The sequence below is a fragment of the Trachurus japonicus genome, chromosome 18 (genome assembly GCF_045865225.1).
Source record: "Trachurus japonicus isolate A0001 chromosome 18, Traja_1.0".
Classification (NCBI taxonomy): domain Eukaryota; kingdom Metazoa; phylum Chordata; class Actinopteri; order Carangiformes; family Carangidae; genus Trachurus; species Trachurus japonicus.
This window is the reverse complement of record NC_140924.1, coordinates 2,324,371-2,350,236: the sequence shown is the minus strand read 5'-3', so window position 1 is coordinate 2,350,236 and position 25,866 is coordinate 2,324,371. Positions and strand designations below refer to the sequence as shown.

The following is a 25,866-nucleotide window of genomic DNA, read 5'->3' as shown; positions in this document are numbered from 1 at the left end:
GGTTCCAGTCTCAGTTTAGGTTGTACTTTTCGTTAATGTGTTTTCTTTTCTCATCATCATTATGATCACATATGGCTCCACGTTTGAGCAAATGAGCAAATTAATTAAATTAAATTAATTCTCCGCCGGGCCTAGGCACCAACTTCCCTGCTTGTGTACATATTTGTCTCCAACGGCTTATGACACGCGCCGTCCCTGCGGAGTGGCAGCTGATTTGAGAACCTAATGTGGGTTTACTATTGCGCATTTTCTTTTGCTAATTTCATAAGTTCTCGTTTTCATTATGAATAGCCTACTATTAGGCTATTGTTATTTGAAGCCGTGTCAGTCTTGACTGTGGGTGATGGGGTCCTCTATGTCTGCTAGTGTCTGTAGCCTACTAGCCTACAGTAATATTTTTGTCGACATTATCAAATTGAGGAACTTTTATTTTGAAGGGCACAGGGCAAGGAAGCACACTAGCCAATCAGAGGACCCGCCCACCCACGGAAACAAAATATTGAGTGGTAAATTTGTTTTGTACCAAAAACGAACCAAAAACGAGAAAACGAACTGAAATTTTGATTTCAGTTTTTTTTCCAAAACGAAAAAACGAAAAAACGGCTTGTATCTGGTTTCTCCTTATGTCAATTATTCCCAGAAAACAGACTGATAAAACGTACCTTGGTCCACAAGCAGCGTGTCAACGTCGTCTTGCGGCCCAGAGCTGAAATCAAACGCACCCCTTCTGCTGCAGTCCCCCCACGAAAGAAAGAGATCATAAATCTCCCATGTAACCGGGTACACATGAGTTAGAAGCCCCGTTTACACGTGTAGAAAAAATTGTAAACGTTGACACCCCTAATACAGACTGATTGGTAAAACATTTATTTATTGATGTAAATGTGTTTTCTGTACGTAGGCTATGCTCTGAGGCAGCGCTGCTCTTTCTGTCCAATAACACACATGAAGCTTAAAAATGCCATAGGCTACATAAAACATATTAAGATGTTCAAGCAAACGCACATAGTTTGAAACAACGTTCAAAACACACACGGCCAGCATCACAACTAGGCATAAAGTCCACTAGCTGATAAAAGGTTTAATATTTTTTCATGTGAGAAAGTTACTGTTAAATCCCCAGTCTGTGGTCAGTTTATCCAGATATCGCCTGTAAGGACGTTTGTTTTAGGAGAAATACAGAGGGAGCAGTGACCGGGGGCTAGAGGCTACATCCATGCTACCGGCTCGTCTCAGAGTCAGTAGCCGGTCTACTGAACCGATAGCCCGGGGCCGACTCCGTCGTCTTCCCGCTAGCTTCTACATCGCGGAGGGGACGTCTTTCAACTTAGGGCTTCCTTCACCTCTGAAACGGGGCAGAGCTCCGTGGGAGACATCTGCCTGACACAGCAACGTAGGGAACCGTGCATGTCCGAAAACGGTGTCGCCGTCGCACCGAATGCACGCGGCCGGATACGCGCCGCTTTAATGAGCGCACATGTCGTGCGTCTACATGGGAGGTAGGCTGTTATCAGTATAATCAGAGACAACCATGAATGAGTTCGCCTCAGTTTCACTGATTGTCACTGTCAGTCTGTTAGAAAAACATTTTACTGACGCCAGCTGAGACACTTTTGGGGAAAAGGGTTCCATCTTCTATAGGAAGACTCTGTGTCCAGACTGGGGAACATAGAACCCTTTTTCTAAAAAAAAAGGTCCTATGTTCCCCACTTTTCCCCAAAAGGACCCGGGAAATATGCAATTTTTGGTCCCATACCTGGAAGTTGAGTTGTGACTTTGAGTGAGAAGTGGAATTGTCCCATTGGTTGGGTTTAGGCAATAAAGAAAGGAGTTGGTTAAGTTTAGTAAAAAGACCAGGTAAAGGCTAGACAGGCCAGATAGATAGAGAGTCCAGATAAGTAGAGAGAGAGTCAATCGACCAGCAACAGCGGGGAACATAGGACCTTTCTTCAGAAAAAGGGTCCTATGTTCCCCGGTATGTATTGCGACCAGGGAACATAAGACCCTTTTTGGTAAAAACGGGGAACATAGGACCCATTTTCAAAAAGAGGGTCTATAGAGGAACATAGGACCCGGGGAACATAGATACGCTCCCCTACAGGGAGACTCCTCGCGCTGGGTGACCGGGCACATGGTGCTGTGTCTGGGGAAGAGGAGCAGGAAGACCGGGGCCAGTCGCTCCGCGGTGCAGAGAAACCCTGGTCAGGCGCTGAATTCATGGGTTCATGTGTCTGTGGCTGAGCAGCTCAGAGCGGTTACAACTACTTGTAGTTTCTAAGTGGAAGGGGGTGGGGACGAGGCGGGTCGAGGAGGAGCAGGGAAGACGAGGGGATCGGATCCTCCATCCAATCCCCTCGTCAAAACAAAAACTACTATGCCTAGATTTCTCAAATCTGGATTAGATTATTTTGCAGAGGCTAAATATTCATTACACCGTTTTCTCATCATATAGACCACATTAGACCTGGCCCAGGTCAAAAACCACGGTACCTAGACTTCTCAAATCTGGCCTAGATCATAATGAATGTTTAGCCTCTTTAGGATAATCTAATCCAGATTTGAGAAGTAGTGGTTTTTGATCTGGACCTGGTCTAATGAGGACTGTACATGATAGTAGTAGTAGCATAGTAGTTTTTTTTTTGACGTTTTTTTTTTTACGTCAAAAAAAAAACTACTATGCCTAGATTTGTCAAATCTGGATTCGATTATTTTGCAGAGGCTAAACATTCATTACACCGTTTTCTCATCATATAGACCACATTAGACCTGGCCCAGGTCAAAAACCACGATACCTAGACTTCTCAAATCTGGCCTAGATTATAATGAATGTTCAGCCTCTTTAGGATAATCTAATCCAGATTTGAGAAGTAGTGGTTCAGCAAGTGCTGAATTCCTGGGTTCATGTGTCTGTGGCTGAGCAGCTCAGAGCGGTTACAACTACTTGTAGTTTCTAAGCGGAAGGGGGTGGGGACGAGGCGGGTCGAGGAGGGGATTGATTGGAGGGTACGAGCCAATGGGAGCCAGACGGGATGCGTGGCGCCCATTGGTCAATTTCTATGCAGATCCAGGTCAAAAACCACTGTACTCAGACTTCTCAAATCTGGACTAGATTCATCTACAGGCCCTGAAGATTCATTCAGGAAGTGTTTCTGATCTGTGAAACCTTTATTCTATTTGTGAAAATGCAATAGAGGCACATTTCACTGTTTTCTCTGCATTTAGACCAAATTAGACCAGGTCCAGATCAAAAACTACTATGCCTAGATTTATCAAATCTGGATTAGATTATTTTGCAGAGGCTAAATATTCATTACACCGTTTTCTCATCATATAGACCACATTAGACCTGGCCCAGGTCAAAAACCACGGTACCTAGACTTCTCAAATCTGGCCTAGATCATAATGAATGTTTAGCCTCTTTAGGATAATCTAATCCAGATTTGAGAAGTAGTGGTTTTTGATCTGGACCTGGTCTAATGAGGACTGTACATGATAGTAGTAGTAGCATAGTAGTTTTTTTTTTGACGTTTTTTTTTTTACGTCAAAAAAAAAACTACTATGCCTAGATTTGTCAAATCTGGATTCGATTATTTTGCAGAGGCTAAACATTCATTACACCGTTTTCTCATCATATAGACCACATTAGACCTGGCCCAGGTCAAAAACCACGATACCTAGACTTCTCAAATCTGGCCTAGATTATAATGAATGTTCAGCCTCTTTAGGATAATCTAATCCAGATTTGAGAAGTAGTGGTTCAGCAAGTGCTGAATTCCTGGGTTCATGTGTCTGTGGCTGAGCAGCTCAGAGCGGTTACAACTACTTGTAGTTTCTAAGCGGAAGGGGGTGGGGACGAGGCGGGTCGAGGAGGGGATTGATTGGAGGGTACGAGCCAATGGGAGCCAGACGGGATGCGTGGCGCCCATTGGTCAATTTCTATGCAGATCCAGGTCAAAAACCACTGTACTCAGACTTCTCAAATCTGGACTAGATTCATCTACAGGCCCTGAAGATTCATTCAGGAAGTGTTTCTGATCTGTGAAACCTTTATTCTATTTGTGAAAATGCAATAGAGGCACATTTCACTGTTTTCTCTGCATTTAGACCAAATTAGACCAGGTCCAGATCAAAAACTACTATGCCTAGATTTATCAAATCTGGATTAGATTATTTTGCAGAGGCTAAATATTCATTACACCGTTTTCTCATCATATAGACCACATTAGACCTGGCCCAGGTCAAAAACCACGGTACCTAGACTTCTCAAATCTGGCCTAGATCATAATGAATGTTTAGCCTCTTTAGGATAATCTAATCCAGATTTGAGAAGTAGTGGTTTTTGATCTGGACCTGGTCTAATGAGGACTGTACATGATAGTAGTAGTAGCATAGTAGTTTTTTTTTTGACGTTTTTTTTTTTACGTCAAAAAAAAAACTACTATGCCTAGATTTGTCAAATCTGGATTCGATTATTTTGCAGAGGCTAAACATTCATTACACCGTTTTCTCATCATATAGACCACATTAGACCTGGCCCAGGTCAAAAACCACGATACCTAGACTTCTCAAATCTGGCCTAGATTATAATGAATGTTCAGCCTCTTTAGGATAATCTAATCCAGATTTGAGAAGTAGTGGTTCAGCAAGTGCTGAATTCCTGGGTTCATGTGTCTGTGGCTGAGCAGCTCAGAGCGGTTACAACTACTTGTAGTTTCTAAGCGGAAGGGGGTGGGGACGAGGCGGGTCGAGGAGGGGATTGATTGGAGGGTACGAGCCAATGGGAGCCAGACGGGATGCGTGGCGCCCATTGGTCAATTTCTATGCAGATCCAGGTCAAAAACCACTGTACTCAGACTTCTCAAATCTGGACTAGATTCATCTACAGGCCCTGAAGATTCATTCAGGAAGTGTTTCTGATCTGTGAAACCTTTATTCTATTTGTGAAAATGCAATAGAGGCACATTTCACTGTTTTCTCTGCATTTAGACCAAATTAGACCAGGTCCAGATCAAAAACTACTATGCCTAGATTTATCAAATCTGGATTAGATTATTTTGCAGAGGCTAAATATTCATTACACCGTTTTCTCATCATATAGACCACATTAGACCTGGCCCAGGTCAAAAACCACGGTACCTAGATGCTGTTTTCTCAGCATATAGATCAAATTAGACCAGGTCCAGATCAAAAACCACTACTTCTCAAATCTGGCCTAGATTATAATGAATGTTTAGCCTCTTTAGGATAATCTAATCCAGATTTGAGAAGTAGTGGTTTTTGATCTGGACCTGGTCTAATTTGGTCTATATGCTGAGAAAACAGTGAAATGTGCCTTTATTGCATTTTCACAAATAGAATAAAGGTTTCACAGATCAGAAACTGTGTCTGAATGAACGTTCAGGGCCTGTAGATTAATCTAGTCCAGATTTGAGAAGTCTGAGTACAGTGGTTTTTGATCTGGACCTGGTCTAATGAGGTCTGTAGGTATCAAACAAAAACAGTGAAATCTCCCCTTTAGCATTTTCACAAATAAAATAAACGTTTAACAAATACAATAGCGGGTGTCAAGTAAAGTTAATGTCTTACCTAAAATGTTTTTACATCAAGAAGTGTCACAAAAAACAGACCATCAGTGTACAAACAGAAACAGTCGCTCTGCACGATACGTTAATTTCCTCTTAAATTTCCCCTTAAGTGCCAAATCGGAGGCTAACCACAAAATATACAGAAACACAGACCTGTGGATTGTTGTAGTCCTGGTCCTGGTTCTCCTCCTTTAACATGATATTGTTGTAGTCCTGGTCCTGGTTCTCCTCCTTTAACATGATATTGTTGTAGTCCTGGTCCTGGTTCTCCTCATTTATCATGGTATTGTTTTGGTCCTGGTCCTCCTCCTTTAACATGGTATTGTTGTAGTCCTGGTCCTGGTCCTCCTCCTTTAACATGATATTGTTGTAGTCCTGGTCCTGGTTCTCCTCCTTTAACATGATATTGTTGTAGTCCTGGTCCTGGTTCTCCTCCTTTAACATGATATTGTTGTAGTCCTGGTCCTGGTTCTCCTCCTTTATCATGGTATTTTTGTAGTCCTGGTCCTGGTTTTCCTCCTTTAACATGATATTGTTGTAGTCCTGGTCCTGGTTCTCCTCCTTTAACATGATATTGTTGTAGTCCTGGTCCTGGTTCTCCTCCTTTAACATGATATTGTTGTAGTCCTGGTCCTGGTTCTCCTCCTTTAACATGATATTGTTGTAGTCCTGGTCCTGGTTCTCCATCTTTATCATGGTATTGTTGTAGTCCTGGTCCTGGTTTTCCTCCTTTAACATGATATTGTTGTAGTCCTGGTCCTGGTTCTCCTCCTTTAACATGATATTGGTGTAGTCCTGGACATGGTTCTCCTCCTTTAACGTGATATTGTTGTAGTCCTGGTCCATAATTCCGGTCGTGTTCTGATCCAGGTCGCTAATTTCCCGGTCCTGGTTCTCCTCCTTCATCCTGGTCCTGGTCAGACGGGATCTCCTCTTGGAGCTTTTCGGCTCTGGGAAAAGCAGCTGTGGTCCGTTAGCGAGGAGCAGACGAGTGAGTCTGGAGCTGCCGAGAGGAGAGAAACAAGAGAGAGACGACGTGATCTGACGAGGAGCAAAGTATGAAGAACTCAGAGCTGGAGAAGCTCCTCAACCGAGCCGAGCCGAGCCGAGCCGAGCCGTGGCTCTGTAGCATGGATGTATTATATTCTAGATCCGTGCTGTGTCTGTGAAGTGGAAAGCGCCATTTTTTCCTTTGTATTCCCGCGATCTCTCCGACTCTCGCGGTCACATCGCTAAGTCTCCTCCCCTTAGATACCGTTGCTAAGGTGTCGGAGAAGAACAGACTGGGCTGTAACTTCAGAATCATGTGACCCTGTAGAAACGTTGAGGAAGAGTGGGCAACCAGCGTGTTTTGAAAGTTCAAGGTGTCCCAAACAAGTATACACCGGTTTCCCTCCAAATAAGGCCCCTGGTTTTCTATATTTCCTCCTCCATGTTAAATCAGTCATATTTTAAACATAATCATTTACTATTACAAAAACATGAACTTTGATGTTCGTTTGCAGTGATAATCCCAGAAAGCAAAGATGACCACACCACCTGCTCCATTTCCTTTTCATTAGTGTTTACAGATCTGTGTTTGTTTGTCAGAGCTTAAATAATATGTTCAGACCATAGACTGTATATAAAAGGTTCAGACACGAACTTCCAGAAATATTCCAATGGGAGAAGAACATCTTCCGTGAGAGCTGGACCAGAGAGAATATTATTGGGACCAATATCTAACATCATGTCCACACCACTCTGTCCATTTTGGATGATAACACTGACATCCAGCACACTGTATCAAGGATCTGTCCTTCTGAAATGGAAACAATACATGTGAAACAAAGGTTTATGCTTATTAACTTTTAGATAACCTGCAGGAAAAGTTGGCTGGTAGGGAAATTGAGTAAAATATAAAGTGTTTACACATTCACACATTTCACCAGTCACACAACACTGTCTGGTTAACCTATTATACTGTGTGATTAGCATCCTAATGCAGCCCCCAACTTACCACCACACCCTACACTCCTGAACATTCACACCTGCTCCAGAACATTACCACCTCCAAGCACCCCCACCCCCCACTGCTTTGACTATGAATTGATTAGACAATGAGCAGGAGTTTCTTTAGAAAGCAAAGTTGGTCTCTTTGGGTGATGTTCCCATTTATTGTAACAAAAAAGGTTTTTTAACAAAACAGTAGCTGATGTGGATTGAAGCAAAAGCAAAGATCCCTGGCTTTGCTCCGGCTGTCGGTAAGAACTGTGTGAACCCACCACCATCCAACTCAAACTAACCACCCTTCATTTCAGGCAGCTGGGCAGCTGCTGGGTGTTCAGCAAACAAAATGAAAAGGTACTGAACCCTTGTGGTCAAAGTAAAGTACTTGCACAAAACACAAACTAAAGAATGGCTGCTACAGATTTCATGGCTGCAGATGTCGAGGCAATGGGTCTGTCATCATTGAGGCAAGAGATGTTCTTGGTCTTGGGAACCGGGATGATAATGGACTCTTTGAAGCACCTACGTACTGAGCTTTGACAGAGGGAGATGTTGAAATGTAGGTGAAAGCTTGAGCCAAGTTCTTCAACTCCGGTGGGTGCACCGCCACCTGTGTATTTGTAAACAACTCATTCTAAGCTTTTAATCAATAATCAGTTTTAAGAGTTGATAAAGAAAAAAAGTCCAGATTCTCTGATTCCAGCTTCTTTAATGTGAATATTTCTGGTTTCTTTGTTCCTTTATGACAATAAACTGAGTCTCTCTTTGGTTTGTGGACAAAACAAGACATTTGAGGACGTCATCTGGTGGTTTGGGAAACACTGATATTTTTCAACATTTTATTGACCAAACAACTAATCGATTGATCGTTTAAATAATCAACAGATTAATTGATGATGAAAATAACTATTCTGAGAGGACAAACAACGACTTTCCAGTTAACTATTTATTTAATTGGATCATCAAAAGGGTCAGATACAAAAAAACTCTCCTGTTCAGGAAATCGCAGTCTGCAAGCAGTTAGCTGCAATCACCATCCCAAGAGAGCCAGAATCCTCTGTCATCTGCCCAAGACAAAGACGTTACATTGATTTTTAATACTTCACACTATGTGTGTGTAATTAACTCTTATTGGTCAAAACAGGTGGGGAGGTGCTGTGGTTTAGACTTTAGCCCTCCCTTCGTTGGTGCACTCAGGCTGTCACAGGTTGGTCCCATCTTCCCAGCACACGAACCTCTGGACCTGAAAGACAACAGAAACCTCCCTACACTGTTGTATCTTATCTGCCCTAGGTCAGAGAGTGCAGAGCCGTAATTCAGCACAATGTCTCATTCAGTAGGCCTCTCATCCTCTCCCCCCTTCGGCCTTGAAGATGTTTACCTCTCTCAGTGGCTGTGTGTCCTCAACTTGCCTCTGAGTGAACAAACATGTTACTGGTATTTACTGCATTATGAACTAAGCGCAACACAAATCTATAGGGTTTGCTTACAAGTTTCAGTTGTCTTTAAACTCAATGGGTTAGTCAAAAATATAAGACACATAAGAGGTTAGTTAAAACATGAGACTAATCTTTGCTACTCTCTCCATGTGTTAACCCTTCGTACCACAGGGTTAAAGCTTCACTCCCTCACATTCAGTACAAGGACACAACAGGTCAAATACAATTCCAAACATCAAACATAAGACAAGTGTTTCACTCCACTTAGACTTAGGATTTCTGCTCATACTACATGTTACTGCCAAAGCAGTGCAATTTTACCTTCTTCACTTCAGCATCTGATGCGGGTCAGTTTGGTCAATAAATGCTGAACTGCAACTTATGAATTCTAAGAGGTTTCATTACTATCAACAAAAATCTAAACAATACAACACATGAGTGTTGAGGAGTGACTGTTCAACACTGCAACACTAATCTCATTCAGACAAGTATAAGTCAAAATATGTCCTTATACTGATGTTGATATTTTACCCTGCACTTCCTAAATGTTTACATCTTGTTTTAATAACATGGCAGCCAATGCAGTGGACAGTTGAGACGTAGAAGGAGAACAAATTAACTGGTTTCAACGCTAGTGTCATCACAGAACACTCAATGATGCTGCGGTACAGAAGAAGCAGAAGGGGTGGTTTGATGGACAATGACCTGAGTTTACGGATGATGTGGGTTCTCTGCTGGCAGTGTGATCCCGAGGTATCTGAAACTGTCCACAATCTCCACCGGTTGGTTGTCAATGTATATGGGTTCATGATGAGGAGTGGTTTTTCTACGGTTGTCAAAAATGAGTTCTTTGGTTTTGGTGCCATTGAGGAGGAGATGATTGTCCTTGCACCACTGGGAAAAATGGGCAACAGAGTGATTGATGACACTGCCATATTGGCTCTTCTCTCGGACCAGGACTCAGTCACAGCGTACAGAGTATTTGAAGTATTCGGTTATGGGGTATGGGTTGAGACAGTCGTTTGTGTAAAGTGTGTACAAGAACGGATTCAGCAGTACGGTCTCTCTCCGGTGTGGCTGCGCTGGTGGACCGTTAATTGTCCAGATTGAGTGAATGCCTTCCCACACTGCTTGCAGCTGTATGGCTTCTCTCCGGTGTGGATGCGCTGGTGGGCCTTTAACTCTCCGGATTGAGTGTAAGCCTTCCCACACTGCTTGCAGCTGTATGGCCTCTCTCCGGTGTGGATGCGCCGATGGACCGTTAACGCTCCAGAGCTAGAGAACCCCTTCCCACAATGCTCGCAGCTGTACGGCTTCTCTCCGGTGTGGATGCGCCGGTGGACCGCTAACCCACTGGAGTCAGTGAACGCCTTCCCACACTGCTCACACCTGTACGGTTTCTCTCCGGTGTGGATGCGCTGGTGGGCCGCTAAACTTCCAGATTGAGCGAACACCTTCCCACACTGCTCACAGCTGTACGGTTTCTCTCCGGTGTGGATGCGCCGGTGGACCTTTAACAAACAGGATTTAGTGAACCCCTTCCCACACTGCTCGCAGCTGTACGGCCTCTTTCCGGTGTGGATGCGCCGGTGGACTGCAAACCTACTGGAGGTAGCGAATGCCTTCCCACACTGCTCGCAGTTGTACGGCCTCTCTCCGGTGTGGATGCGCCGGTGGACCGTTAATCCATAGGAAGTAGTGAACGCCTTCCCACACTGCTTGCAACTGTACGGCCGCTCTCTGACGTGAATGCGCCGGTGGACCGCTAACACACTGGAGCGAGTGAACGCCTTCCCACACTGCTTGCAGCTGTACGGCTTCTTTCTGGTGTGGATCCGCTGGTGGGCCGTTAACTCTCCGGAGCTAGTGAACGCCTTCCCACACTGCTCACACACATACGGTTTCTCTCCGGTGTGGCTGCGCCGGTGGACCGTCAACTGTCCGGATCGAGAGAATGCCTTCCCACACTGCTCACAGCTGTACGGTCTCTCTCCGGTGTGGATGCGCCGGTGTTCTGTTAAATGTCCGGGTTGAACGAACGCCTTCCCACACTGCTCACAGCTGTACGGCCTCTCTCCGGTGTGGACGCGCTGGTGGACCGCTAAATTTCTGAGTTGAGTGAATGCCTTCCCACACTGCTCACAGCTGTACGGTCTCTCTCCGGTGTGGACGCGCTGGTGGACTGCTAACTTTTTGGAGGTAGCGAACGCCTTCCCACACTGCTCACAGCTGTACGCCGTCTGTCCACATTGGCGCCGCCGGCGGTGAGCGTTCAGATGAAATGAGGTCCTGAACGTGTTCCCACACCCATTACAGCTGTGTGGTTTCTCCTTGGTGTGATCCTGTTTCTATGGCAACAGACAGGAAGAAAGAGAGAATCAATCAATCATCAGGGGTAAAAAAGGTGACAAGATACAGACCTCTGCTCCCCCGGGACATTTTAAAAAACAACAACTTTAAAGGTGAATTCACTAAGACTAAGGTCCAGATTTAGTCAGGTTTGCACAGCTTTTGCTCTTGTTAAACCTGCACAATCTGTGTTTGGTTTTGAAACATGTGCAGAGGGTCTTCAAAGACAAACAGAGGAGCAGATTGCTCAGCCTATGCAGGTTTAGCATGAGCAAAAGCTGTGCAAACCTTAGTGAATCTGTCCCTACATATCCATCAGATTAACTTTGCAAAAAAGTGGTTTTGGAAATCAATTGTTGAGGCATCCCAAAGGTACCAGCTCAGGCTCAGCCTTACTCAGTCATTCTGAAAACAAAGTGAGAGTGGCGAGCTTACATTAGTTATAGCTGGCTGACAGCTAGCTAATTAGGCTACCTGAACTGGTGAAATTTGACGGAGGTTTAATGCCATGCCTTCCAACTAAATAAAATTTAATACAGACTAGGGGTGTCACAAGCAGCGTGTCAACGTCGTCTTGCGGCCCGGAGCTGAAATCAAATGCACCCCTTCTGCTGCAGTCCCCCCACGAAAGAAAGAGATCATAAATCTCCCATGTAACCGGGTACACATGAGTTAGAACGTTTACACGTGTAGAAAAAATTGTAAACGTTGACACCCCAAATACAGACTGATTGGTAAAACATTTATTTATTGATGTAAATGTGTTTTCTGTACGTAGGCTATGCTCTGAGGCAGCGCTGCTCTTTCTGTCCAATAACACACGTGAAGCTTAAAAATGCCATAGGCTACATAAAACATATTAAGATGTTCAAGCAAACGCACATAGTTTGAAACAACGTTCAAAACACACACGGCCAGCATCACAACTAGGCATAAAGTCCACTAGCTGATAAAAGGTTTAGAAAAAGGTCCAGATCAAAAACTACTATGCCTAGATTTCTCAAATCTGGATTAGATTATTTTGCAGAGGCTAAACATTCATTACACCGTTTTCTCATCATATAGACCACATTAGACCTGGCCCAGGTCAAAAACCACGGTACCTAGACTTCTCAAATCTGGCCTAGATTATAATGAATGTTTAGCCTCTTTAGGATAATCTAATCCAGATTTGAGAAGTAGTGGTTTCTGAGAAAACAGTTAAATGTGCCTTTATTGCATTTTCACAAATAGAATAAAGGTTTCACAGATCAGAAACACTGCCTGAATGAATCTTCAGGGCCTGTAGATGAATCTAGTCCAGATTTGAGAAGTCTGAGTACAGTGGTTTTTGATCTGGACCTGGTCTAATGAGGTCTGTAGGTATCAAACAAAAACGGTGAAATCTCCCCTTTAGCATTTTCACAAATAAAATAAACATTTAACAAATACAATAGCGGGTGTCAAGTAAAGTTAATGTCTTACCGAAAATGTCTAAAATGTTTTTTTACATCAAGAAGTGTCACAAAAAACAGACCATCAGGGTACAAACAGAAACAGTCGCACTGCATGTTACGTTAATTAGGGTCCGGGCAGCTAAGCTGCCGGGACACTATTGTATTCCTAGGAATTCTTCTTCTTCTTTCTTCTTCCAAGGAAGTCATACTTCCCATGGGCGAAAACTCACCAAACTTTGCACAAAGGTTCAGTCCCATGCCAGATTCACTCAACTCCAAGGACATGTGCCCCCCCCTCCTAGGGGGGGCACAATAAGCGTTTAAATTTAAAAACTTTAAAAATTCCTACCAAACCAACGGTAGATGCTACAGTTTTGAAACTTCACCACAATGTAGCCTCAATACTGCTGAAACTTTTGTCCACTTAAACTTATTACAAATTATGAAGTCCATCACTCTGTTTTTTTTCAATAACTGTAAAACTTTTAAAATGTATCTCCTCCCACAATTTTTGCTCAATTGACACCAAACTTGCTACAGAGCATCTCCAGACCGTCCTCCACAAAACTTGTTTCTCGGATTTTTGATTAAGCAAAAATTGAGCCTACAGTGCATGAAAACGTTTGACTGTAAACAGTACTGTAAACATATACCATCAAATTCTTGCTAAATACATTTTCAAACTTCCTGAAAAAAAATGAGAATATTCTGGAGTGATGGTTGATGAAGTTTGGCAAATATCAGAATTTTATCTCAAAAACAGAATTTTTGAGAACATTTTGAATTATGCTCTCATGGGAACAACTGCAGTCAATGTGAGAGTGGAATTTATAAACATCATATTTTCTCTTATGAAGCAAAACACGTATCATTAAAAACAAATCACCAACATTTCCATGCTGTCAAGATGCAATTTATGTATTATCAGATTTTTGTTTAGATGACTGAATTTCTGACTTTTGACCATTTCATCACAACAGCTGCCCGGGCACTGGCTCACCTGAGTGGATAAATGAAGCTACACAGCAGGTCTCACTACCAGCTAATTAGCTCAGCGAGTTAGGAGCTGGTTCTTGGTGTCAGAGGCTGTGAGTTCGAGACCCAGCAAGGGTGATGATGATGATGACAGATCAAAATGTCAGTTGTTCTCAATACGAAATACAAGACAATAGTCCTAATGGTGGCATCACAGCAAGCCTCTAAGTTTAAAAATCCAAATAGCTTGGACTACACCATGTGCGAAGGCTCCTAACATCTTAAGAGTCACAGTAGATGTTTTACAAATACATATCATTATTTTACCTCAAAAACTGATTTTTCTTTTTACTGTGGTTTCAAATCTGCCTGCGCGACAGTGAATGGCTTACTCAATTTGTGAAGCCACTGTTGCATTGCCACTTGTCAATTAGCTCAGTGCGATAGACAAAGGTCTTTGGTTGAGTTGTGGGTTCAATCCTCAAATGACGCAAATTGGACATTATAAGGTCAACTGTCCTGTCTTCCAATTCTCCTGTTTGTTGCTCAGAATTGCCTAAATATGCCCAAAAGTAGCCCGGACCCGACCCATTGCTGCGCAGCAGCTATAATTACCTCTTAACGTTCCCCTTAAGTGCCAAATCGGAGGCTAACCACAAAATATACAGAAACACAGACCTGTGGACCGGAACCGGATGGACCGGAGGGCTCGTTGTCCTGGTGGACCGCGTCCTGCTCTAGATCCTGGTTCTCCTCCTTTATCATGTTGTAGTCCTGATCCTGGTTCTCCTCCTTTAACATGGTATTGTTGTAGTCCTGGTCCTGGTCCTGCTCCTTTATCATGATATTGTTGTAGTCCTGGTCCTGGTTCTCCTCCTTTATCATGTTGTAGTCCTGGTCCTGATCCTCCTCCTTTAACATGATATTGTTGTAGTCCTGGTCCTGGTTCTCCTCCTTTAACGTGATATTGTTGTAGTCCTGGTTCTGCTCCTTTAACATGATATTGTTGTAGTCCTGGTCCTGATCCTCCTCCTTTAACATGATATTGTTGTAGTCCTGGTCCTGGTTCTCCTCCTTTAACATGATATTGTTGTAGTCCTGGTCCTGGTTCTCCTCCTTTAACGTGATATTGTTGTAGTCCTGGTCCTGGTTCTCCTCCTTTAACGTGATATTGTTGTAGTCCTGGTCCTGGTTCTCCTCCTTTAACGTGATATTGTTGTAGTCCTGGTCCTGGTTCTCCTCCTTTAACATGATATTGTTGTAGTCCTGGTCCTGGTTCTCCTCCTTTAACATGGTATTGTTGTAGTCCTGGTCCTGGTTCTCCTCCTTTAACGTGATATTGTTGTAGTCCTGGTCCTGGTTCTCCTCCTTTAACATGATATTGTTGTAGTCCTGGTCCTGGTCCTCCTCCTTTAACATGATATTGTTGTAGTCCTGGTCCTGGTTCTCCTCCTTTAACATGGTATTGTTGTAGTCCTGGTCCTGGTTCTCCTCCTTTAACGTGATATTGTTGTAGTCCTGGTCCTGGTTCTCCTCCTTTAACATGATATTGTTGTAGTCCTGGTCCTGGTTTTCCTCCTTTAACATGTTGTAGTCCTGGTCCTGATCCTCCTCCTTTAACATGGTATTGTTGTAGTCCTGGTCCTGGTTCTCCTCCTTTAACATGATATTGTTGTAGTCCTGGTCCTGGTTCTGCTCCTTTAACATGATATTGTTGTAGTCCTGGTCCTGATCCTCCTCCTTTAACATGGTATTGTTGTAGTCCTGGTCCTGGTTCTGCTCCATAATTCCGGTCGTGTTCTGATCCAGGTCGCTAATTTCCCGGTCCTGGTTCTCCTCCTTCATCCTGGTCCTGGTCAGACGGGATCTCCTCTTGGAGCTTTTCGGCTCTGGGAAAAGCAGCTGTGGTCCGTTAGCGAGGAGCAGACGAGTGAGTCTGGAGCTGCCGAGAGGAGAGAAACAAGAGAGAGACGACGTGATCTGACGAGGAGCAAAGTATGAAGAACTCAGAGCTGGAGAAGCTCCTCAACCGAGCCGAGCCGAGCCGAGCCGTGGCTCTGTAGCATGGATGTATTATATTCTAGATCCGTGCTGTGTCTGTGTAGTGGAAAGCGCCATTTTTTCCTTCGTATTCCCGCGATCTCTCCGACTCTCGCGGTCACATCGCCAAGTCTCCTCCCCTTAGATACCGTTGCTAAGGTGTCGGAGAAGAACAGACTGGGCTGTAACTTCAGAATCATGTGACCCTGTAGAAACGTTGAGGAAGAGTGGGCAACCAGCGTGTTTTGAAAGTTCAAGGTGTCCCAAACAAGTATACACCGGTTTCCCTCCAAATAAGGCCCCTGGTTTTCTATATTTCCTCCTCCAAGTTAACTCAGTCATATTTTAAACATAATCATTTACTATTACAAAAACATGAACTTTGATGTTCGTTTGCAGTGATAATCCCAGAGAGCAAAGATGACCACACCACCTGCTCCATTTCCTTGACATTAGTGTTTACAGATCTGTGTTTGTTTGTCAGAGCTTAAATGATATGTTCAGACCATAGACTGTATATAAAAGGTTCAGACACAAACTTCCAGAAATATTCCAATGGGAGAAGTAGGCTACATCTTCCGTGAGAGCTGGACCAGAGAGAATATTATTGGGACCAATATCTAACATCATGTCCACACCACTCTATCCATTTTGGATGATAACACTCACATCCAGCACACTGTATCAATGATCTGTCCTTCTGAAATGGAAACAATACATGTGAAACAAAGGTTTATGCTTATTAACTTTTAGATAACCTGCAGGAAAAGTTGTGTGGCAGGGAAATTGAGTAAAATATGAAGTGTTTACACATTCACACATTTCACCAGTCACACAACACTGTCTGGTTAACCTATTATACTCTGTGATTAGCATCCTAAAGGGTTTGCATGCAGCCCCCAATTTACCACCACACCTTACACTCCTGAACATTCACACCTGCTCCAGAACATTACCACCTCCAAGCACCCCCACCCCCCACTGCTTTGACTATGAATTGATTAGACAATGAGCAGGAGTTTCTTTAGAAAGCAAAGTTGGTCTCTTTGGGTGATGTTCCCATTTATTGTAACAAAAAAGGTTTTTTAACAAAACAGTAGCTGATGTGGATTGAAGCAAAAACAAAGATCCCTGGCTTTCCTCCGGCTGTCGGTAAGAACTGTGTGAACCCACCACCATCCAACTCAAACTAACCACCCTTCATTTCAGGCAGCTGGGCAGCTGCTGGGTGTTCAGCAAACAAAATGAAAAGGTACTGAACCCTTGTGGTCAAAGTAAAGTACTTGCACAAAACACAAACTAAAGAATGGCTGCTACAGATTTCATGGCTGCATGTCGAGGCAATGGGTCTGTCATCATTGAGGCAAGAGATGTTCTTGGTCTTGGGAACCGGGACGATAATGGACTCTTTGAATCACCTACGTACTGAGCTTTGACAGAGGGAGATGTTGAAATGTAGGTGAAAGTTTGAGCCAAGTTCTTCAGCTCCGGTGGGTGCACCGCCACCTGTGTATTTGTAAACAACTCATTTTAAGCTTTTAATCAATAATCAGTTTTAAGAGTTGATAAAGAAAAAAAGTCCAGATTCTCTGATTCCAGCTTCTTCAATGTGAATATTTCTGGTTTCTTTGTTCCTTTATGACAATAAACTGAGTCTCTCTTTGGTTTGTGGACAAAACAAGACATTTGAGGACGTCATCTGGTGGTTTGGGAAACACTGATATTTTTCAACATTTTACTGACCAAACAACTAATCGATTAATCGTTTAAATAATCAACAGATTAATTGATGATGAAAATAGCTATTCTGAGAGGACAAACAACGACTTTCCAGTTAACTATTTATTAAAATGGATCATCAAAAGGGTCAGATACAAAAAAACTCTCCTGTTCAGGAAATTGCAGTCTGCAAGCAGTTAGCTGCAATCACCATCCCAAGAGAGCCAGAATTCTCTGTCATCTGCCCAAGACAAAGACGTTACATTGATTTTTAATACTTCACACTATGTGTGTGTAATTCATTCTTATTGGTCAAAACAGGTGGGGAGGTGCTGTGGTTTAGACTTTAGCCCTCCCTTCGTTGGTGCACTCAGGCTGTCACAGGTTGGTCCCATCTTCCCAGCACACGAACCTCTGGACCTGAAAGACAACAGAAACCTCCCTACACTGTTGTATCTTATCTGCCCTAGGTCAGAGAGTGCAGAGCCGTAATTCAGCACAATGTCTCATTCAGTAGGCCTCTCATCCTCTCCCCCCTTCGGCCTTGAAGATGTTTACCTCTCTCAGTGGCTGTGTGTCCTCAACTTGCCTCTGAGTGAACAAACATGTTACTGGTATTTACTGCATTATGAACTAAGCGCAACACAAATCTATAGGGTTTGCTTACAAGTTTCAGTTGTCTTTAAACTCAATGGGTTAGTCAAAAATATAAGACACATGAGAGGTTAGTTAAAACATGAGACTAAACTTTACTACTACCTAAAGTGAAAGCATAAACATGTACTCTCTCCATGTGTTAACCCTTCGTACCACAGGGTTAATGCTTCACTCCCTCACATTCAGTACAAGGACACAACAGGTCAAATACAGTTCCAAACATCATACATAAGACGAGTGTTTCACTCCACTTAGACTTCGGATTTCTGCTCATACTACATGTTACTGCCAAAGCAGTGCAATTTTACCTTCTTCACTTCAGCATCCGATGCAGGTCAGTTTGGTCAATAAATGCTGAACTGCAACTTATGAATTCTAAGAGGTTTCATTACTATCAACAAAAATCAAAACAATACAACACATGAGTGTTGAAGAGTGACTGTTCAACACTGCAACACTAATCTCATTCAGACAAGTATAAGTCAAAATATGTCCTTATACTGATGTTGATATTTTACCCTGCACTTCCTAAATGTTTACATCTTGTTTTAATAACATGGCAGCCAATGCAGTGGACAGTTGAGACGTAGAAGGAGAACAAATTAACTGGTTTCAACGCTAGTGTCATCACAGAACACTCAATGATGCTGCGGTACAGAAGAAGCAGAAGGGGTGGTTTGATGGACAATGACCTGAGTTTACGGATGATGTGGGTTCTCTGCTGGCAGTGTGATCCCGAGGTATCTGAAACTGTCCACAATCTCCACCGGTTGGTTGTCAATGTATATGGGTTCATGATGAGGAGTGGTTTTTCTACGGTTGTCAAAAATGAGTTCTTTGGTTTTGGTGCCATTGAGGAGGAGATGATTGTCCTTGCACCACTGGGAAAAATGGGCAACAGAGTGATTGATGACACTGCCATATTGGCTCTTCTCTCGGACCAGGACTCAGTCACAGCGTACAGAGTATTTGAAGTATTCGGTTATGGGGTATGGGTTGAGACAGTCGTTTGTGTAAAGTGTGTACAAGAACGGATTCAGCAGTACGGTTTCTCTCCGGTGTGGCTGCGCTGGTGGACCGTTAATTGTCCGGATTGAGTGAAAGCCTTCCCACACTGCTTGCAGCTGTACGGCCTCTCTCCGGTGTGGATGCGCCGGTGGACCGTTAAGTCTGAGGAATTAGTGAAAGCCTTCCCACACTGTTCGCAGCTGTACGGCCTCTCTCCGGTGTGGATGCGCCGGTGGACCGCTAACCCATTTGAGTTAGTGAACGCCTTCCCACACTGCTCACAGCTGTACGGTTTCTCTCCAGTGTGGATGCGCTGGTGGACCGTTAACTCTCCGGAGCAAGAGAACGCCTTCCCACACTGCTCACAGCTGTACGGCCTCTCTCCGGTGTGGATGCGCCGGTGGACCACTAAACTACTGGATTTAGCGAACGCCTTCCCACACTGCTCACAGCTGTACGGCCTCTCTCCGGTGTGGATGCGCCGGTGGATCGTTAACTTTCTGGATCGAGAGAATGCCTTCCCACACTGCTCACAGCTGTAAAGTTTCTCTCCGGTGTGGATCCGCTGGTGGGCCGTTAACTCTCCGGAGCTAGTGAACGCCTTCCCACACTGCTCACACACATACGGTTCCTCTCCGGTGTGTCTGCGCCGGTGGACCGTCAACTGTCCGGATCGAGTGAACGCCTTCCCACACTGCTCACAGCTGTACGGTTTCTCTCCGGTGTGGATGTGCCGGTGTTCTGTTAAATGTCCGGGTTGAACGAACGCCTTCCCACACTGCTCACAGCTGTACGGTCTCTCTCCGGTGTGGACGCGCTGGTGGACTGCTAACTTTTTGGAGGTAGCGAACGCCTTTCCACACTGCTCACAGCTGTACGCCGTCTGTCCACATTGGCGCCGCCGGCAGTGAGCGTTCAGATGAAATGAGGTCCTGAACGTGTTCCCACACCCATTACAGCTGTGTGGTTTCTCCTTGGTGTGATCCTGTTTCTATGGCAACAGACAGGAAGGAAGAGAGAATCAATCAATCATCAGGGGTAAAAAAGGTGACAAGATACAGACCTCTGCTCCCCCGGGAAATTTTAAAAAACAACAACTTTAAAGGTGAATTCACTAAGACGAAGGTCCAGATTTAGTCAGGTTTGCACAGCTTTTGCTCTTGTTAAACCTGCACAATCTGTGTTTGGTTTTGAAACATGTGCAGAGGGTCTTCAAAGACAAACAGAGGAGCAGATTGCTCAGCCTATGCAGGTTTAGCATGAGCAAAAGCTGTGCAAACCTTAGTGAATCTGTCCCTACATATCCATCAGATTAACTTTGCAAAAAAGTGGTTTTGGAAATCAATTGTTGAGGCATCCCAAAGGTACCAGCTCAGGCTCAGCCTTACTCAGTCATTCTGAAAACAAAGTGAGAGTGGCGGCGAGCTTACATTAGTTATAGCTGGCTGACAGCTAGCTAATTAGGCTACCTGAACTGGTGAAATTTGACGGAGGTTTAATGCCATGCCTTCCAACTAAATAAAATTTAATACAGACTAGGGGTGTCACAAGCAGCGTGTCAACGTCGTCTTGCGGCCCGGAGCTGAAATCAAACGCACCCCTTCTGCTGCAGTCCCCCCACGAAAGAAAGAGATCATAAATCTCCCATGTAACCAGGTACACATGAGATAGAAGCCCCGTTCACACGTGTAGAAAAAATTGTAAACGTTGACACCCCTAATACAGACTGATTGGTAAAACATTTATTTATTGATGTAAATGTGTTTTCTATACGTAGGCTATGCTCTGAGGCAGCGCTGCTCTTTCTGTCCAATAACACACATGAAGCTTAAAAATGCCATAGGCTACATAAAACATATTAAGATGTTCAAGCAAACGCACATAGTTCAACGCACGTTCAAAACACACACGGCCAGCATCACAACTAGGCATAAAGTCCACTAGCTGATAAAAGGTTTAATATTTTTTCATGTGAGAAAGTTACTGTTAAATCCCCAGTCTGTGGTCAGTTTATTCAGATGTCGCCTTTTAGGACGTTTGTTTTAGGAGAAATACAGGGGGAGCAGCGACCGGGGCTAGTAGGCTACATCCATGCTACCGGCTCGTCTCAGAGGCAGTAGCCGGTCTACTGAACCGATAGCCCGGAGCCGACTCCGTCGTCTTCCCGCTAGCTTCTACATCGCGGAGGTGACGTCTTTCCACTTAGGGCTTCCTTCACCTCTGAAACGGGGCAGAGCTCCGTGGGAGACATCTGCCTGACACAGCAACGTAGGGAACCGTGCATGTCCGAAAACGGTGTCGCCGTCGCACCGAATGCACGCGGCCGGATACGCGCCGCTTTAATGAGCGCACATGTCGCTCGTCTACATGGGAGGTAGGCTGTAATCAGTATAATCAGAGACAACCATGAATGAGTTCGCCTCAGTTTCACGTGATTGTCACTGTCAGTCTGTTAGAAAAACATTTTACTGACGCCAGCTGAGACACTTTTGGGGAAAAGGGTTCCATCTTCTATAGGAAGACTCTGTGTCCAGACTGGGGAACATAGAACCCTTTTTCTAAAAAAAAGGTCCTATGTTCCCCACTTTTCCCCAAAAGGACCCGGGAAATATGCAATTTTTGGTCCCATACCTGGAAGTTGAGTTGTGACTTTGAGTGAGAAGTGGAATTGTCCCATTGGTTGGGTTTAGGCAATAAAGAAAGGAGTTGGTTAAGTTTAGTAAAAAGACCAGGTAAAGGCTAGACAGGCCAGATAGATAGAGAGTCCAGATAAGTAGAGAGAGAGTCAATCGACCAGCAACAGCGGGGAACATAGGACCTTTCTTCAGAAAAAGGGTCCTATGTTCCCCAGTTTGTATTGCGACCAGGGAACATAAGACCCTTTTTGGTAAAAACGGGGAACATAGGACCCATTTTCAAAAAGAGGGTCTATAGAGGAACATAGGACCCGGGGAACATAGATACGCTCCCCTACAGGGAGACTCCTCGCGCTGGGTGACCGGGCACATGGTGCTGTGTCTGGGGAAGAGGAGCAGGAAGACCGGGGCCAGTCGCTCCGTGGTGCAGAGAAACCCCGGTCAGGCGCTGAATTCATGGGTTCATGTGTCTGTGGCTGAGCAGCTCAGAGCGGTTACAACTACTTGTAGTTTCTAAGTGGAAGGGGGTGGGGACGAGGCGGGTCGAGGAGGAGCAGGGAAGACGAGGGGATTGGATGGAGGATCCAATCCCCTCGTCAAAACAAAAACTACTATGCCTAGATTTCTCAAATCTGGATTAGATTATTTTGCAGAGGCTAAATATTCATTACACCGTTTTCTCATCATATAGACCACATTAGACCTGGCCCAGGTCAAAAACCACGGTACCTAGACTTCTCAAATCTGGCCTAGATCATAATGAATGTTTAGCCTCTTTAGGATAATCTAATCCAGATTTGAGAAGTAGTGGTTTTTGATCTGGACCTGGTCTAATGAGGACTGTACATGATAGTAGTAGTAGCATAGTAGTTTTTTTTTTGACGTTTTTTTTTTTACGTCAAAAAAAAAACTACTATGCCTAGATTTGTCAAATCTGGATTAGATTATTTTGCAGAGGCTAAACATTCATTACACCGTTTTCTCATCATATAGACCACATTAGACCTGGCCCAGGTCAAAAACCACGATACCTAGACTTCTCAAATCTGGCCTAGATTATAATGAATGTTCAGCCTCTTTAGGATAATCTAATCCAGATTTGAGAAGTAGTGGTTCAGCAGGTGCTGAATTCCTGGGTTCATGTGTCTGTGGCTGAGCAGCTCAGAGTAGGGCTGCACGATTATGGCCAAAATGATAATCACGATTATTTTTGTCGATATTGAAATCACGATTATTAATCACGATTATACATTATGTTGGATAAAACATGTTTTTATTGTACTTTCTATTTGAAACAAACAATAGGCTATGTGAACAAGGCTTTCAGTTCAAAATAAAACGTAAAATAAAAATAAATAATAGCCTAAAATAAAATTTACCCAAGACAAAGGGCTAGCGAAAAATAAATGCCATTGCAGAGTGCAGAGGTGTCATTCTGTACAGTAGCGTACAGATACTTGTGTAAAAAACAAAAAATAAAAAATAAATCTGGTAGAAGTAGCTGCTGATTCAACTCCTTTACTCAAATAAAAGTAAGAAAGTACAGGCTCTGAAATGTAATTTCAAAGTAGGCTATAGGTAAAAATTAATTTTTGCCATCAATGATACACAGAGATGTGTGGGCAAGAGTCTGTCTAGCATGGACCAAAGCACAGCACGGGTGGTTCAGCAGCAATTTGGAACGAATTAAAAACATTTAATGAACAGACCAAGTGTTTTCACACAGGCAGCGTCCAGCAGGTCGGCCTAGCTCAACTGTGCTGCCACCAAAACGGCCATAGATCGCCGTTACCGGCCGTTATGACCACGGTCGGAACGTTTTATTTACACGACGTATGTAATTAACACCAAAACGGCCGCGTGGGGTGACGGGGTCTCGGTCCAGCTTTGAGACCACCCCGCAGCCCGACCTCGATCCGATCCAGAGAGAGACGGCGACAGTAGACAGCCTGAGGTGCTGCTGACCAGACACAGACACACGTCATGTCTACTGTCACCGTCTGCTCCCGACATCGTCTCACTCTCACTGCAGAGTGAGATCCATACAGCCTATGAGTGAGACGTAACACCGGGCGCAGAAGGTGACACAGTACAGCAGCATTTGAAGGCGCAGACCGACATACACTCTGGACTGTAAACAACATGTAAAGGGAGGAAGCGCTCGCTTGTTAGTTAGGCAGCTTCATGGAGCCCTGACCTCTCGTTCGCCCCCTGGTGGTTGGCGGACTATTGGTTGAGAAAGCGCTTGATTTGATATGCAGCACAGCCCGTTTTTTTACATGTTAATAATCGTGACGATCATCTTAATTTAATCGTGGCAGCCAAAATCGTGATCGTGATTAAAATTCGATTAATTGTGCAGCCCTAGCTCAGAGCGGTTACAACTACTTGTAGTTTCTAAGCGGAAGGGGGTAGGGACGAGGCGGGTCGAGGAGGGGATTGATTGGAGGGTACGAGCCAATGGGAGCCAGACGGGATGCGTGGCGCCCATTGGTCAATTTCTATGCAGATCCAGGTCAAAAACCACTGTACTCAGACTTCTCAAATCTGGACTAGATTCATCTACAGGCCCTGAAGATTCATTCAGGAAGTGTTTCTGATCTGTGAAACCTTTATTCTATTTGTGAAAATGCAATAGAGGCACATTTAACTGTTTTCTCAGCATATAGACCAAATTAGACCAGGTCCAGATCAAAAACTACTATGCCTAGATTTATCAAATCTGGATTAGATTATTTTGCAGAGGCTAAATATTCATTACACCGTTTTCTCATCATATAGACCACATTAGACCTGGCCCAGGTCAAAAACCACGGTACCTAGATGCTGTTTTCTCAGCATATAGATCAAATTAGACCAGGTCCAGATCAAAAACCACTACTTCTCAAATCTGGCCTAGATTATAATGAATGTTTAGCCTCTTTAGGATAATCTAATTCAGATTTGAGAAGTAGTGGTTTTTGATCTGGACCTGGTCTAATTTGGTCTATATGCTGAGAAAACAGTGAAATGTGCCTTTATTGCATTTTCACAAATAGAATAAAGGTTTCACAGATCAGAAACTGTGTCTGAATGAACCTTCAGGGCCTGTAGATTAATCTAGTCCAGATTTGAGAAGTCTGAGTACAGTGGTTTTTGATCTGGACCTGGTCTAATGAGGTCTGTAGGTATCAAACAAAAACAGTGAAATTTCCCCTTTAGCATTTTCACAAATAAAATAAACGTTTAACAAATACAATAGCGGGTGTCAAGTAAAGTTAATGTCTTACCTAAAATGTTTTTACATCAAGAAGTGTCACAAAAAACAGACCATCAGTGTACAGATACAGTCGCTCTGCACGATACGTTAATTTCCTCTTAACTTTCCCCTTAAGTGTCGAATCGGAGGCTAACCACAAAATATACAGAAACACAGACCTGTGGATTGTTGTAGTCCTGGTCCTGGTTCTCCTCCTTTAACATGATATTGTTGTAGTCCTGGTCCTGGTTCTCCTCCTTTAACATGATATTGTTGTAGTCCTGGTCCTGGTTCTCCTCATTTATCATGGTATTGTTTTGGTCCTGGTCCTCCTCCTTTAACATGGTATTGTTGTAGTCCTGGTCCTGGTCCTCCTCCTTTAACATGATATTGTTGTAGTCCTGGTCCTGGTTCTCCTCCTTTAACATGATATTGTTGTAGTCCTGGTCCTGGTTCTCCTCCTTTATCATGGTATTGTTGTAGTCCTGGTCCTGGTTCTCCTCCTTTAACATGATATTGTTGTAGTCCTGGTCCTGGTTCTCCTCCTTTATCATGGTATTGTTGTAGTCCTGGTCCTGGTTCTCCTCCTTTAACGTGATATTGTTGTAGTCCTGGTCCTGGTTCTCCTCCTTTAACATGATATTGTTGTAGTCCTGGTCCTGGTTCTCCATCTTTATCATGGTATTGTTGTAGTCCTGGTCCTGGTTTTCCTCCTTTAACATGATATTGTTGTAGTCCTGGTCCTGGTTCTCCATCTTTATCATGGTATTGTTGTAGTCCTGGTCCTGGTTTTCC

At 43.9% G+C, this 25,866-nt stretch overlaps 1 protein-coding gene across 1 annotated transcript in view; it reads right to left on the bottom strand.

Annotated features, from left to right (window-relative positions):
• The window catches only part of LOC146968286 (uncharacterized), a 189,514-nt gene that overhangs the window by 51,039 nt on the left and 112,609 nt on the right, over positions 1-25,866 (bottom strand). Inside the window, 2 exon segments of the mRNA XM_085760485.1 lie at positions 10,059-11,249; positions 19,237-20,069. Coding sequence (XP_085616611.1) covers positions 10,059-11,249; positions 19,237-20,069 — 2,024 coding nt within the window.